Source organism: Phodopus roborovskii, unplaced genomic scaffold (assembly GCF_943737965.1).
Source record: "Phodopus roborovskii unplaced genomic scaffold, PHOROB, whole genome shotgun sequence".
Taxonomy (NCBI): domain Eukaryota; kingdom Metazoa; phylum Chordata; class Mammalia; order Rodentia; family Cricetidae; genus Phodopus; species Phodopus roborovskii.
This window is the reverse complement of record NW_026126418.1, coordinates 70,796,478-70,811,079: the sequence shown is the minus strand read 5'-3', so window position 1 is coordinate 70,811,079 and position 14,602 is coordinate 70,796,478. Positions and strand designations below refer to the sequence as shown.

At 46.1% G+C, this 14,602-nt stretch overlaps 1 protein-coding gene and 1 non-coding gene across 3 annotated transcripts; both read right to left on the bottom strand.

Annotated features, from left to right (window-relative positions):
* Positions 1-3,272: 3,272 nt before the first annotated feature.
* LOC127222886 (U2 spliceosomal RNA) lies at positions 3,273-3,466 on the bottom strand. The gene has a single exon (XR_007834575.1). It is a non-coding gene; the product is annotated as a U2 spliceosomal RNA (small nuclear RNA).
* Positions 3,467-6,433: 2,967 nt separating this feature from the next.
* Positions 6,434-14,411, bottom strand: Coq4 (coenzyme Q4). 2 transcript variants are annotated; one of them, XM_051185034.1, is made up of 7 exons: positions 14,253-14,411; positions 14,043-14,174; positions 12,885-12,981; positions 12,268-12,370; positions 8,023-8,152; positions 7,426-7,519; positions 6,434-7,054 (listed from the first exon to the last, which is right to left on the bottom strand). In XM_051185034.1, exons 1-7 carry the CDS (start codon positions 14,320-14,322, stop codon positions 6,883-6,885), a joined length of 798 nt encoding a protein of 265 aa, XP_051040991.1. In that variant the 5' UTR covers positions 14,323-14,411; the 3' UTR covers positions 6,434-6,882. The 2 variants fall into 2 exon arrangements, with proteins under 2 accessions (XP_051040991.1, XP_051040992.1); XM_051185035.1 differs by lacking the exon at positions 8,023-8,152 and having other exon boundaries at positions 12,297-12,370.
* Positions 14,412-14,602: the final 191 nt, after the last annotated feature.

The following is a 14,602-nucleotide window of genomic DNA, read 5'->3' as shown; positions in this document are numbered from 1 at the left end:
CAGGGATCAAATAAGGTATTACCCTCAGGCATAGAAACATGTACCATCACTGAGCTATCTTGCCAGTCCGGTTTATTTTGTGAAATAGGGTCTCACTCTGTAGTTATACCATCCTGGAACTTACTGCAGTCAATCTAATTCAGCCTTGGGATTGATTACAAGAATGAGCTACCACACTTGTCTTGAAATAGAATTTAACAAATACCACCACTCACTGAAAGAAAAGGCTGGATTCTGGCAGAGGTGAGCCCGCAAAAACCCACATTGTAGACTCTGGCAGAATACCAGAACACTAGGCTTCTAGCCCAGCCCAGAGCGCTCTTTCACCATGATTGAGTATGACTGCTCCCTCAGCACTTTTACAGTTTTCAGCACCTTTGCAAGAGTCAAAAAGAGCCAGACATGGTGGCTGCAGAGGATCTCCTTGAAGGCATGACTTTAAAGTCCATAATTAACATTAATTAACCTCCACTGAAAAGATACAGTATAACTTTGGCTCCCTTGTAAACCTGTTCCCTTTTGCCCTGTGCCTAGCTGTGGGCAAGGGTCCAGACTGGCAGCCCCAGTGGGGTTCACAGCCTTTGAAAAGGGGTGACTAAGCTTCCTCATCTATTACTGCCACTTGCCCTTAAGTAGCTCTTCCAATGACTTAGCCCAGTTAAGGTCTTAAAGAGGGGAGGGGCAGTTTCAAGGTCTGTTTATAGGGATTACAAATGAAATTTTGGTATGATGGTGATTTGGACCTGTTTATTCAGGAGATCATCCTTCAGAGGGCCTGGATAGTATGTTAAAGTGATGTCTCTGGGGTTATAACAGAAGACTGTGGTGACCTATGCTTATGGCATGGGCATTACAGACCAATAGGCTGGATTCACATTCTCAACACAAAGTTCCAAATCTCAGTTCCTTCTTATTAGTAAAAGTGGGTTTTTAGGGTCAGACAGTGACGGCACACACCTTTAACCCCAGCACTCAAGAGGCAGAGGCAGGAGGATCTCTGAGTTTGAGGCCAGCCTGGTCTACATAGTAAGTTCTAGAGAAATCTTGTCTCAAAAGCAAGCAGACACAAACAAACAGGGGCCTGGAGAGATGGTTCAGTGGTTAAGAGCATTGTCTGCTCTTCCAAAGAAACCATGTTCAAATCCCAACACCCACTTGGCAGTTCAAAACTGTCTGAAACTACAGTCTCAGGGGATCTGAAACTCTCACATACCCATACACATAGGAAAAACACCAATGAACATAAAATAAAAATAAGAAATTATTTAAAAATAAACAAAAGCAAAAGATACACACACAAGTAGGTTTTGGGACTGGATAGGCATGATGGAACAGACCTTTAATTCTAAAACTTAGGAGGCAAATGGTTTCAATGACTTTAGGCCAGCCAAGGCTACATTGGGAGACTGTCTCAAAACAACAGTGTGTGTGTATGTGTGTGTGTGTGTGTGTGTGTGTTTGTGTGTGTGTGTGTGTGTGACTCTAGGACTTACTTAACTGCATTGGTGTGCAGATCTATGAGGCACATTTGAAGCAGTGTTGACATATTTATTATTATAATTTATAGGCTCTCTGACCACAAAGAGCACATAAATCAAATTCTAGGAGACATGATGGCTCCCAGAGTTTGAAGTCACCCCAAGTACATGGAGTATTAGAATAGGGCTGGGCACATACCTTAGTGGAGCCCTGCCTGGCTTGCCTAAGGCCCAGTACCAAAAACTCAACCAATCAAAACAAACAAACAAAACAAAACCCAAACAGGGCATTATGACACACACCTTTCCCTCCACCACCCATGCATGCAGCCCCTATAGCACACAAATACTTTTAATTTCCACACTCAAGAGCCAGAGGCAAGCAGGTCTCTATGTTCTACATAGTGAATTTCAGGGGACTACAGAGTGACCCTGCCTTCGGGTCAACCAAACAACCAAAACCAAGGGGCTGGGGAGTTGTTACAGAAACAACATTCAGCAGCCCATGATGGCCTATAACTCTAGCTCCAGCAGATCTGGAGTCCTCTTTTAGCCTCTGCTAGCATGCATACACATACATATATAAATAGAATTTTTTTCAAAAAGAAAGGAAGAATTAGGCCTGTCTGGGTAAGTCATATAACATAGCGAGACTTTGTATCAAAAGGGAAAAAAAAATAACCACTAACCACTTCTGGACAGAAACACCTTGTCTGCTTGCATGCACAGGGATAAGCAAGTAATGTAGTAAATGCTGGTTGAGTGACTAAAAGGAAGAATGAGAAATGTTATAGCAACCAGGAGCCATGAGTGTAAATATAATACTTTCTAGACTGACTGTTGAGCTCATCTATAAGTGGGTAAGTGAGTTTGGGAGAGGAGACTGCTGATGAACCAACTGCTATCTTCTAACCAGGCTTGTCACACTGCTTAAATCGAGGCAGTATCCCACAAAACATTGGGTTAGGCCTGAGGTCAAGAAGCTAAACAAAGAGGAGTGAGATGTTCTGCCTCCAAGCTGCTTGGTGTGGTTGGACAAAGAGAGGGTGGGTGAAGACAAATATGGACTAGGCTGGCTGTCACATTCTGGCATTTTATCTGCCCTAACACTCTCCTTGAGCTGTTTTCTTTGCCTTCTGGTCAGAAGCAGCTAGGATGCATTCATTCCCTGGCCTCAGCTGCAAGGCTCTGACAAATCACTCTCCGAGAGCCCAGTGGTTAAGAGCACTGACTGTTCTTCCAGAGAACTCAGGTTCAATTCCCAGCACCTACATAGTGCCTCACAACTATCTGTAACACTAATCCCAGGAGGCCTGACACTCTCACATAGACATACTTGCAGGCAAAACACTAATGCACATAAAACAGATAATAATTAAAAAAGAAATCCTGCTGAGCCATGGTGGCACACACCTTTAATCCCAGCACTCAGGAGGCAGAGACAAACAGATCTCTGTGAGTCTGAGGCCAGCCTGGTCTACAGATCGAGTTCCAGGACAGCCTCCAAAGCTACAGCTAAACCCTGTCTCAAAAAACCAAATAAATAAATAAATAAAATAATAATAATAATAATAATAAACCTGAAAGGAACAAAATTGAAGCCAGGCGGTGGTAGTACAGACCTTTAATCCCAGCACTCTGGAGGCAGAGGTCAGCTTGGTCTACAGACTGAGTGCCAGGACAGCCAGGGCTACACAGAGAAACCCTATCTCAAAAAAACAATAAAAACAAAAAGGAGGGGGAACTGAGATTGGAATGTAACAAATAAATTAATAAACCAAAACAAAAAATGAATTTTTTTTCATCATTTCTGGAGGCACTACAATACCAGGTCAATTAATGGAATGGGCGAAACAAGCTCCAATTCCAGGTCCTAGCTCAAAAAATCCACTTAATATGTTGTCCTTGGATAGAGGACATTAGCTATTAGATATTAAACTGATAACAGATACTACATTTGATCTTAGCCAAAAAGGCCAAGAAACAACTAAATGTATTTAATTTTATATGTATGAATGCTTTGTCTGCATGTGGGTGTCTGTGGGGGTCAGAAAAGTATGCCAGTTAGAAGAGGACATTGGATCCCCTGGCCATGGTGCATGGATAGTTGTGAGCCACCAAACTGAACCATGGTCCTTTACAAGAACAACAAGTGCTTTTAACCACTAAACCATCTCTCCAGCCCCCAGTTGTCTTTCTTTTCTCTTCTCTCTCCCTCTCTCCCACCTTCCCTTCCTTTCTTTCTTGAGCCCTGACCTACCCCACCCTGCCCTTTTCTGTTTTGTTTTGTTTTAGACAGGGTTTCTCTGTGTAGCCCTAGCTGTCCTAGAACTAGCTCTGTAGACCAGGCTGGCCTCAACTCACAGAGATCTGCCTGCCTCTGCCTTTCCAGTGCAAGGATTAAATGTGGGCACCACTACCTCCCAGTCCATATTATGTTCTTTTGAGACTAGGTTTTCTCTCTGTATAGCCCTGGCTGTCCTAGAACTCACTTCGTAGATCAGGCTTGTTGTGGAATATTTAACTATGTAAAGATGTGTTACATTTGTTTCTGCTTCATTTGTTTAATTATGTAAAGATGTGCTACTGTTTTACCTTACCTGCCTAAGGCACCTGATTTGTCTAATAAAAAACTGAACAGTCAATAGCTAGGCAGTTGAGGGACAGGCAGGACTGGTGGGCAGAGAGAATAAATAGGAGGAGAAATCTAGGCTTGAGAGAGAAGAAAAGGAGTGAGAAAGAGGAACATGCCTGGGGCTAGAAGCCAGGCAGCCCTAGCCCTGAAAGTAGGACATAAAGAAAGGAAAAAGCCCAAGGCAAAATGGAGGTAAAGAAAAACAGGTTGAAATAAGAGCTAACATAAAGCTGAGCATTCATAGCTAATAATAGGTCATGATTTGGGAGTGGTTTGGTAGCCCAAAAGAAAGCCTGGTATACCAGGTGGTGGTGGCACACGCCTTTAGTCTCAGCACTGGGAGGCAGAGGCAGGCAGATCTCTGAGTTCAAGGCCAGCCTGATCTAGAGTGAGTTCCAGGACAGCCAGAGCTACACACAGAGAAACCCTGTCTTGAAAGGAAAAGAAGGAGAAGCTGGCTTTGAATTTAGAGCTCAGCCTTCCTCTGCTGGAATTAAAGGTACATGCCACCATCACCCAGCCCCCAAATACCTTTTTAATTAAGCCCCTGATGCTTTTAGCTTCCACCAAGATGGGCTGAAACAGTGAGCTAAAATAAGGTGTTTCTCTCTTACACTACGTTTGTCAGAGTATTTTATCTACAGGAGGGAGGGGAAATCCCCTGTTCTATGAAGTCGCTCCAGGCTCAGCTCCCTTGACTCTTTGGCCCTGCCATCCTTTAGTGGCTTCTCTGTAACAGCTGCATGAGAGCTAACATGAACATTGAAAAGCACCCAACTTACCAGGAATAGCTCTGTGGACTCCCAGGCAGTTCAGGCTCCCTAGGACTCTCAGGGCTTGGCTCATAGCTGTTTAACAGTCTCACCCACGTTTACCCATACCCATTCTGCTCCTTTGGCACTAGGAGCTGTGAGATGTAGCAATCCTTCTTGACTTTGCCTGTGGTGACTTCAGAGTTCACCATCAACCTTCCTGGCCAAAGATAACTTCCATTTCCTAAGTGTTCATGATGTAACAAGTACTGCCATGCACCATCTTACTAAGCCTCCCTCTCATGTGCATTAGGTGTTCCAAACTCATTATAAAGATGAAAAACACGCTTGTAGGAGATGAAACTGCTGAAAGCAAGCAGAGCAGGTCAGTGATGGGGCAAGGCCTGCCTCAGGAGCCTGAGTGTCCAAGCACAGACGGTATGGGTGCTATCTGCAGTGTTATGTCTGTATATGTGGTGTTGGAGATCAAACCTAGAGCCTTGTGTAGGTTAGACAATTGCTCTACCCCTGAGCTACATTCCCATCATCTTAATGTTCATTTTCATTTTAAAAGACTTATTTATGTGGATGAACATCTTATTGACATGTATTTATACACACCATAAGTGTGCTTGGGACCTGCAGAGATCCGAAGAGAACAACATATCATAGAACTAGAGTTATAGGTGGTTATGAACCACCATGAGGATGCTAGGAATTAAACCCATCCTCTTTAAGAGGAGCAGTGTTCTTAACCACTGAGCCATCTCTCTGGCCCATCATTTTAAAAAATTTTGTGTTTATCTTATGTGCATTAGTGTTATTGCTTGTATATATGTCTGTGTGAGGGTGTTGGGTCCCTTTCAACTGAAGTTACAGACATTGTGAACTGCCATGTGGGTACTGGGAATTGAACCCAGGTTCTTTGGAAGAGTAGCCAGTGCTCTTATCCACTGAGCCAGCTCTCCAGCCCCCTAGCCCATCATTTTTAATTTAAAAAGAAGTTTCACATCATATTTATTTTGTACATGTGTGAGTGCGTGCATACCATGGTACATATGTAGTGATCAGAGGATAACTTGCAGAAGTTGGTTTTCACTTTCCACTATTTGGGTATTGGGGAAGGAACTCATATCTTCAGGATTGGAGGCAAGTGCTTCTACATTTGTAAACCATCTATTGGGCCCTGTTTTATTTTCTTCCAGTTTTGAAATTTCATTTTGTATGAGTGTATATGGACACATGCATGTAGACACTGGTAGACAACTTGTAGGAGACCATTCTCTTTCCACCATTTGGGTTCTGGGATTAAAATCAGGTCGTCAGGCTTGGTGGCAAGTGCCCTTACTGCTGAGTCACCGCACTGGTTCACTTTACTGGTTTTTACTAGGGTGGGGGGAGCTTTTTCCTCTGATTTTTGCCATAGGTACTATCACTTTTTTCTACGTTAATTTCAGAAGCTGGCTTAGAAATAGAAGGCACTTGCTTCCTACACTGCCTGACTTCAGGCCCAAAGACAGTGACAAGCAACTGAAGTCCAAATTGGGAAGGAACCCCCAACCAGTATCTCAGGCTTAAGGCAAAGACAGCACTAGGCCAAGGGAGACTAGTGGGCTCTAGGCCTGATGGGAGCCTTTATTCAAACAGCAGAGATGTCACCCACTTCCCCACCATTCTTTTCAGGGCTTTGGGACAGGATGCAGTTAGTGGTCAAGTCACGGGGTTTCACAGAATACCCAGAAGAGGGTCTTCAGACCAGAACAATCCAGAATGATCCAGATGGCTGTTCCAGGCACACACATTGCTCTCGTTAGATAAGTCACAGCCCCATCACTGCCCTGCCTGCTCTCTTGGGCTGGTCCACAAAGCACATGACAGCAGTGACTATAAAAATTATGAACAGTGACACTCTGAGTTCAAGGTTCAAAAAGAAACAAAGGCAGTGGAAGGGGCTCCTTTGTCCCAAGGAAGGCAGTGGGGAGAGGCAGGCTAGGCCCTCCCTGTGCAGCAGCTCAGACTAGGCCAGGCCCTGGATATGTTTTGGGGGAGGACTGATACCCAGCTCCTCCCGAAGAGCTATCAGAGACTGCTCCCAGCGATGCTCATAGTAGAGGTTGAGGACACATGGGGCCCTTCGCCCATTCTGAATTGCCCAAGGGATCAGCTCAGAGAACAACACTTGCAGGTTCCTGTGGGACAGGAAGAAAAGGCGTAAGGTCCCCAAGGGCACAGCAGAGTCTGTGCTGCCATCCCTCCCTCAGACCTAAGTGCCTCATAGCACACACCCTGAACACTACACAGCTCAGATTGAAATATAGAGCTGTCCAAATTCCAGAAACTGCACACCTTCATGTTGACACTGCTCATTCTGATCCAGCCCTTGAGGCCTGGCCCAAAAGAACCTGGGGTTTATTTAGGCTTGCTCATTGCCTCAGTTTCCTTTTCTGCCTCATTCTTCCCATCTCTGTTTCCTGGAGAGGCACCAAGCACCTGCGTACCCTTCCCCACTTCCTGGAGCCCCAGACCTTTTGAGGTTTCCCTCTACCCACAGAAAACTTACTGAGCGCGGAGGCGGATGGGTCCAAAGAGTGCTCCCAGGATGCACATGGGCAGGCCTGTCTGCACAGCCTCAAACCACTTCACCACAATCTCTCCTAGAGGTAAGGGATGGCATAGAGATGTGAGCATGTGTGTGTGGTTGGGGCGGGGGGCGGGGGAAGTAAATGATGTTGTAATGGCCCCCAGAGGCATGTTCTCCTTTTACACTTCTAAGATTTGTTTGCTGGCATCTAGTTCCATCCTATGTGGGCTGTGGGCATTTGGCCAGAAGTAAGGGAAGGTCCAAGTGGGGAATCTTGGGGACAGCATGCAGAGGATCTCAAAGGCCAGGCTGACAATGGTCTGTACAGGTGACAAGGAGCTGTATGGGTTTCAGAAGCAGGGATCCTTGGAACCTACAGTGAAGGTCAGGTAGGTATGCAGGATGAGGATGTATGGCAGGGATGCTACCAGAATGCACATCATATAATGCAGAAGACAAGGCAGGAAGCGAGCTAGTTGGTAAAGAAGAGGTATGAACAGGGATCCTGCCTGGAAGACAGACCTGGTGGCTTACCCTGCCATTACCCACTCAGCTGGCTATCCTACCAGCACTCACCTAGCATATTGGTGGGCATCCCCAGCAGAGTGTGAAGCATATCATGCACCTCTCGGTATCTCTGGATCACATAGGCTAGTTCCTCATCGTCCACGAATCGGGTAGGTGCTCTTGTATCTGGGGAGACCCTCTGGCAAAAACAACCCTTACTTGGACTCCTTCCCAGCCATTCCCACCAAACTCATACTCCATCTGAGAATCTTGCTGTTTTCATCCACACCCACCAACAGGGTAAGATTCCTCCCTGTGCCTACTCCAATCACAATGCTGGCAGCCTGTTGAAATCTATAGCTTTAGTGAGGAAAGAGGGAGTGAGCATGGACTTTCTGTTTTGTAAGACGAAGTTTTAGGATTAGTTGTATTAAAAAATAAACATACTAGCCGGGCGTTGGTGATGCCTTTTATCCCAGCACCCAGGAGGCAGAGGCAGGCGGATCTCTGTGAGTTCCAGGACAGCCTGGTCTACAGAGCTAGTTTCAGGACAGACTCCAAAGCAATACAGAGAAACCCTGTCTCAAAAAAACAAAAAACATAAAAATACTAGGAGCAGGGGTGATGACTTGGTCAATGGTGATTTCATACAAGCATTCCATCCCCAGCAGCCACTCACTCACTCACTCACTCACTCACTCACTCACTCACTCACTCACTCAATCAATCAATGAATAAATAAATAAAAGGGTAGTTGCAGCACATGTGCCTGTAATCCCAGCACATGGAAGGCAGAAACAAGAGGCTAGGAGGTGACCTGGGACTTGCAGGCCACTTTATTCAAATTGATGAGCTCTAAGTTTGAGCTGACTTGAAACATAATGCTGAGGAAGACACTTGGTGTTAACCTCTAGGATCCAAAATATACACATGCGTGTGTGCACACACACAAATTTGTGCATACAAAATAAATATACTGTTGCTGAACTATAAACTTAATGATTGACATGAAGCTGGGGGTATAGTTCCCCAATACCCACTGCATAAAACCAGTCACAGTGGCACATAGCTGTTATCCCAGCAGTTTCAAAGTAGAGGCAGAAAGATTATGAATTCAGGGTCATCTTTAGCAATATAGAGAATTTGAGGCCACCGTGGGCTATGAGCCTGTCTCAAAAATCTAAGTAAATGCCAAAATGTTATTAGGCTAATTCCATGTGGCCTGAGTTCAGTTTGTACATCTGAGGACAGGTGTCACTGTTGTGACTCTGGTGCATGGTCCAAGACCCAGATGAATAACTCCTTTTTGTTTTATGGAAAGACTCTTGGTATGTAGCCATGGCTGACCATGAATTCACGATAATTCTGCTGCTGCTGCAGCCCCTCTAATGCTAGGATTATGGATGTGTACATTCCCAGGCACTTCTCTGAGCACAGTTAAGGAAGTGGATTATCCTCACTTACTCAATCCTGCTCCCAAGTCTGCATCAGTGCTGAACTACACATGACATCCTTTACATATACTGGCCTATTCTGGTCTTTCAGTAATCTAGGAGGCAGACACTATTAGTAACTTCAGAAATGAGAAAACCATGGTTAGGCAGGTGAAGTGTGAGACCCAAAATCACACCACTGAGGTAGCTGAGTTAACCTGGAACAAAGTCTGTTGGCCTTTAAAGTCAGCAACCTTGACTTTTATTATCAATTGGCCATATTAGTGCCCTGAAGATGAAGGATGTTTCTGGGGAGGATTTGTGCAGGGCTGTGAAACTGGGAAGAGAGGCAAGGCACTACCTCTATTTCTTTGACTTGCCAAAGGATGACCACATCTTGCAAAAATGCCAGCCTCGGTTCTTATATCCTTACCTTAACCTTCATCTAAATCTCTGTAGGCTCAAAGCATTCCTTACCATTCTGTGATAGTCGATTTCCTTGTCCTAAAAGTGCCACATCTCCAGACTGCCAGCACAGTCTGCCAGGAAGATGCTGGGTAAGGCACCCAGGACAGCCCTAATAGAACTCCTCCCCTCCCCAGTGAGAGGACTAAGGTCTGTGGAGCATGCAGACACTGTCCCTCCCACAGAGGCACTTGGGGCAGGTTCTCACTGATGAAATAACCTGCATCCTGGTGAAACTAGGGCAGGAGACTGCCCTGCCAAGACACAGGTGCTAGGAGAGGGCAAGAGACAGGTTGCTGTCTTGGAGTAATGCCTTTTATTTATTTAATTCATTTTTTATATTTATTTATTTTTTTGAGACAGGGATTCTCTGTTTAACAGCTCTGGCTGGCCTGGTACTCACTTTGTAGATCAGGCTGGCCTGCCTGGGATCAAAGGTGTGCACCACTGCCTGGCTCCCATGACTTTTAATGGCTCCTAGTACAAAATGCAGTTTCTTTCCCATGTCCCAGCACAACTATCAGTCTACTCCTTGCCTTTCATGCCTTTGAGTGTTTTGATTATCTACGTACTTATGCATGCTGAGCTATATCCCCAGACCCACCAATGTTTTGGTTTGTCAATTTCTTCTTTTAATATACAAATGGGTGTTTTTTATGTGTATATGTCTTGTCCTATGTACCATGTGTGTGCCTTGTGCCTACAGAGACCAGAAGAGAGTGTCAGGTATCTTGGGAGTTGTAGTTACAGGTTGTAAGCTGCCACGTGGACGCTGCAGATTGAACTCTGACCCTCTGAAAGAATAATAAACATTCTTAACCACTAAGCCATCTCTCCATCCCATCTGCTTGTTAAAGACAGGAACTTGCCATAGAGTACGGTAGGGCTAGTTACTCCCTATGTAGCCAAGGTTGATCTTGAACTCAGTGGCAAACCTTCTGCTTTACCCTCTCAGGTACTAGGCTTGTAGGTGCACATCATAGCATTGGACTTGATTTTCATATTTTGATGTGTGTGTGGTATGTGTTTATATGCAAATGTATGGCATGTGCGTGTGGTCAGAGGTTGGTGTTGCCTGTGTCCTTACTCCCCAACTTAGTTTTCGAACTGAACCTGGAGCTCACCAATTCTGGTCAGCTGGCTAGACAGTAAGTTCTGGGATCAGCTATCCTTAATTCCAAAGTACTAGGGTTACAGATATGAACTGCCAGATCTGGTTTTGTACATGGGCTCTGAGGAGCCAAACTCCGGTCCCCATGCTTAAGTAGCAAGCACTATTCCAGCAGAGCTGTTGTGCCAGCAGAGCTGTGCTCCCAGCCCCTGCAGCAGCCTTTTCACCTACTTAAGAGTATTCTCCCCAGAATTCCACATAGCTGACCATGCCTCATCTTCCAAGTCTCTCAAGAAAGGTCTCCCCTGACTCTACCATAAGTGGCGTCCTCTACCCCTCCAGAGACATCCTCTGCCCCATCATGTTATTTCCTTCAGAGCGCCTGTCTGCTAGACTATAGGCTCCCCAGCAGCAGGCATTTGGCTATTTTTGTTCATTGTGTCCCATGGTCAAGAATGATGTCTGTCCCACGCAACAAGCCCTCAAGAAATACTCTGCCTCAAAAAAGTGGATGTAGCAGGGTCTCATGTAACCCAGGTTGGCCCAAAACTCACTATGTATGTAAGGCTGGCGCTGAACTTTGGATCCTCTTCCTTCCATTCTACACCAAGTTCATGCAGTTCTGGGGACTGAACTCAGGGCTTTGTGCACACACTCTACCAACTGAGACACATCTCCAGACCACTACATTTTCATTTTCATTTTCAAAAACTACTTTATTAACTCTCTCATAAGAGGACAAGCTCCACAGGAACAGAGACCTGGCTTGCTACACCCAGGCACATGGAATGATGGTGGCAGATGCTGAATGGTGAGTCCTTCAGTAGTTGGGAACTCCCTTTCCTCCCACCATCTGTCTTGTCTGGTGCTGGAGAGTACCACATTGGCTATGCTCTAGAGCAGCAGGGGGATACAGTGCAGTGGTTCTGAGAGTACTCTGGGGTTGAACACTGCTCTGAGTGGAACTAGCTGTGAAGTTATCAAGTTGTTTCATGGCTCTGTGCCTGTGTCCTCATCTCTTGTAAGAGGATGACAATAGACATACTTGACAAGGTCACTGGGAGGATCCAGCTAGCTCATGTACCAGCCTGGCAGCTGGCATGCAACAGGACATGAATAACCTCCAGCTGGTGCCAGTATTTGGGATGACATTCCCAGCCCATTTGTTCATTCCATAGAAAAATGTTTGAAAAGCTTTCATGCCTGAGTTAGCAGCTCAGGCATCGTCCTGCCCTAGGCTATCATGCCCATGCCACCCTCGGCCTTTGTTGGTGACTGCTAGATGTACAAAGGCTGGAAACTCACATTCACATCCAGGAAGCGGAGATACTCACGGCCCAGAGAGCCTTCAGGCAGGCTCTGAAGTTTGCTTAGGTCAAGGGTGGACAGTGAGATCCGGGGACGCTCTCTGAAAGACAGAATGCAGGAGGTAGGACTGGGAGTGTGTCAGCCAAGGCTAGTGAAAGGGCAACATTGAGGACACTGGGGTAGGCAAAGGGCCATAGGACATCCACGTAGCCACATGACCAAATGGAGCACTGTAATATTAGGGACTGTGGAGACCATCATAAACCATGGATGAGCTGGTGCCTTCAAAGTCATAGTCTAGTGAGAGAAGAAGGACCACAGATGTCAGAAGGGTACTCACAAGTGACACTGAAGGGAGGGGACAGTGCCAGCACATTTGGAGGGGCACAGCTAACACAGACAGCTTAATGCAAGCAGAGTCTTGAGGCTGACACTGGGCTAAGATAACATATTGTACAAGCCAGGGGATCCAGCCCTACATACACATATGTGTGTTCCTGGTACTGAGCAATCCATGATCTTCTGAAGGGTTCCTAACAGGAAGAGGACTGATACAGTGTGACTCTAGAAAGATCAGGACCCCTGCCACATGTCAAGGCAAAGTTGAGACCTACTGGAGAATTTGGGCACCCTCTGGATCCTTCTTCATCTGGTCCCTGAGGAATTTCAGGGTGCAGTATCCTGTGGTCTCCCCTAGAACTGCAACCATGTCTAAAAGAACAGAAATAGGCACAGATGGAGGATAGGATCTTTTTGTTTTCTGAGATTGTCAGTCTTTTTAATACAGGCTGTCCTGGGATTCCCTCTGTAGACGAGGCTAGCCTCAACTACCCAGAGATCTTCCTGCCTCTGCCTCCCAAGTGCTAGGTTAAAGGCACGAGCCATCATTTGACAGCTAGCTGTTATTCTTAACATTATTAATCTACTAGAACGTGGAGGATTTGATCAACAGCGTGTGTGAATCACTTTCATATCCCATTATCAAAATAGATTTACCATGTTTCCACTATTAGTACAGGCCAAGTTTGAGATTAAATGGTGATGAAAAGCTATGTAACTAAGCTGATGGAGTGCTTGCTTAGTACACCCAAAGCCCTGAGTTTGAGTCCCAGCATCACATAAACTGAGTATGGCGGCACACACCTGTAATTCCAGCATTCACGGGGTGGGGAGGCAGGACAATCTGGAATTCAAAGTCATCCTAACCTAAGTAGTGAGTTAGGGGCCAACCTAGTCTACATGAGACCTCATTTCAACAAAACAACAATTTTGAAAATTGGCTAGTTTTGAGTCCAGGTATAGTCACTATATTATGTGATCCTATCTAAACAGGTCTTCCTCTCCCGTTCTTTTTTTTTTTTTGACAAAAGCTGGTCCTGTAGCTCAAGGTGGTCTTGAACTGATTCAGCAAAGAAAATGCTGAAGAACACGGCCCTTAACCTTACCAAGTTTATGCTAGTGAGAATGCTATAGTGTGGTGTGTGCCTGTAAGTCATGCAGTCCAGAGATTAATATGCACGGATGAGAATTTCCCCAGAATTACAAAAATGAAGAGCTGTAGATTTCACTCTACTTTCACCTCTTCTCCCTCTGTCCAGCAGATTATTACAATGACTTTGGCTAGAACCAGGCACCTGATTATCATAAACGTTCCTGGGGACTATGAGACAGATGCAGCCAGTTTTCGGTGTAGGCGACGGTCAGGAAACCAAGGCTTTGACAGAGGTCATTACCGGCCCGGGTTTTCGAGGGCGGGGAGAGAACGGCTTTACCGTGACGATAGGGGTTGTAGAGCGCCATTCCCGCTGAGCCTGCGGCCAGCAACAACTTTTGCAGCGAGGTGGTGGGGATATGGTCCGGATACAGCAGGCGGGGGCCATGGCTCCCCGCCCTGAGGGGTACACCTGCGGGGCAGGAAAGGGACAGGTGAGAGGAGCCCGGTTCCTTCATTCGCCGCGGACGCCCAGGTCAGAGCTGCTCACCTATAACTAGCCGCAGACGGAGCGGGAGACTGCGGCGGGGACGCAGGACTCGAAGCAGCAGGGTCACCATGGCAGCGGATGTCCGCGGCGGGTGGGCGGGGCTCTGCTGGCACGACGGAGGCCGGAGAAGTCAAAAGACTCCACCGGGACTGTACTCATGGCATTTTGGTCGGAAGTGTTGTGATACGAAGGCAGACTTGAGAAGGAAAGACGTCTGCCACTGACGTAAGACTTCTGTGTGAGCTAGGCGTTATTGAGAGACCGGAGGATCAGTTCAAGGTTCTTGGCCATTTAGTAAATTTGAAACCAGCCTGGGCTACTTGAGACCTTGCCTCAAAAATAAAGCCCCG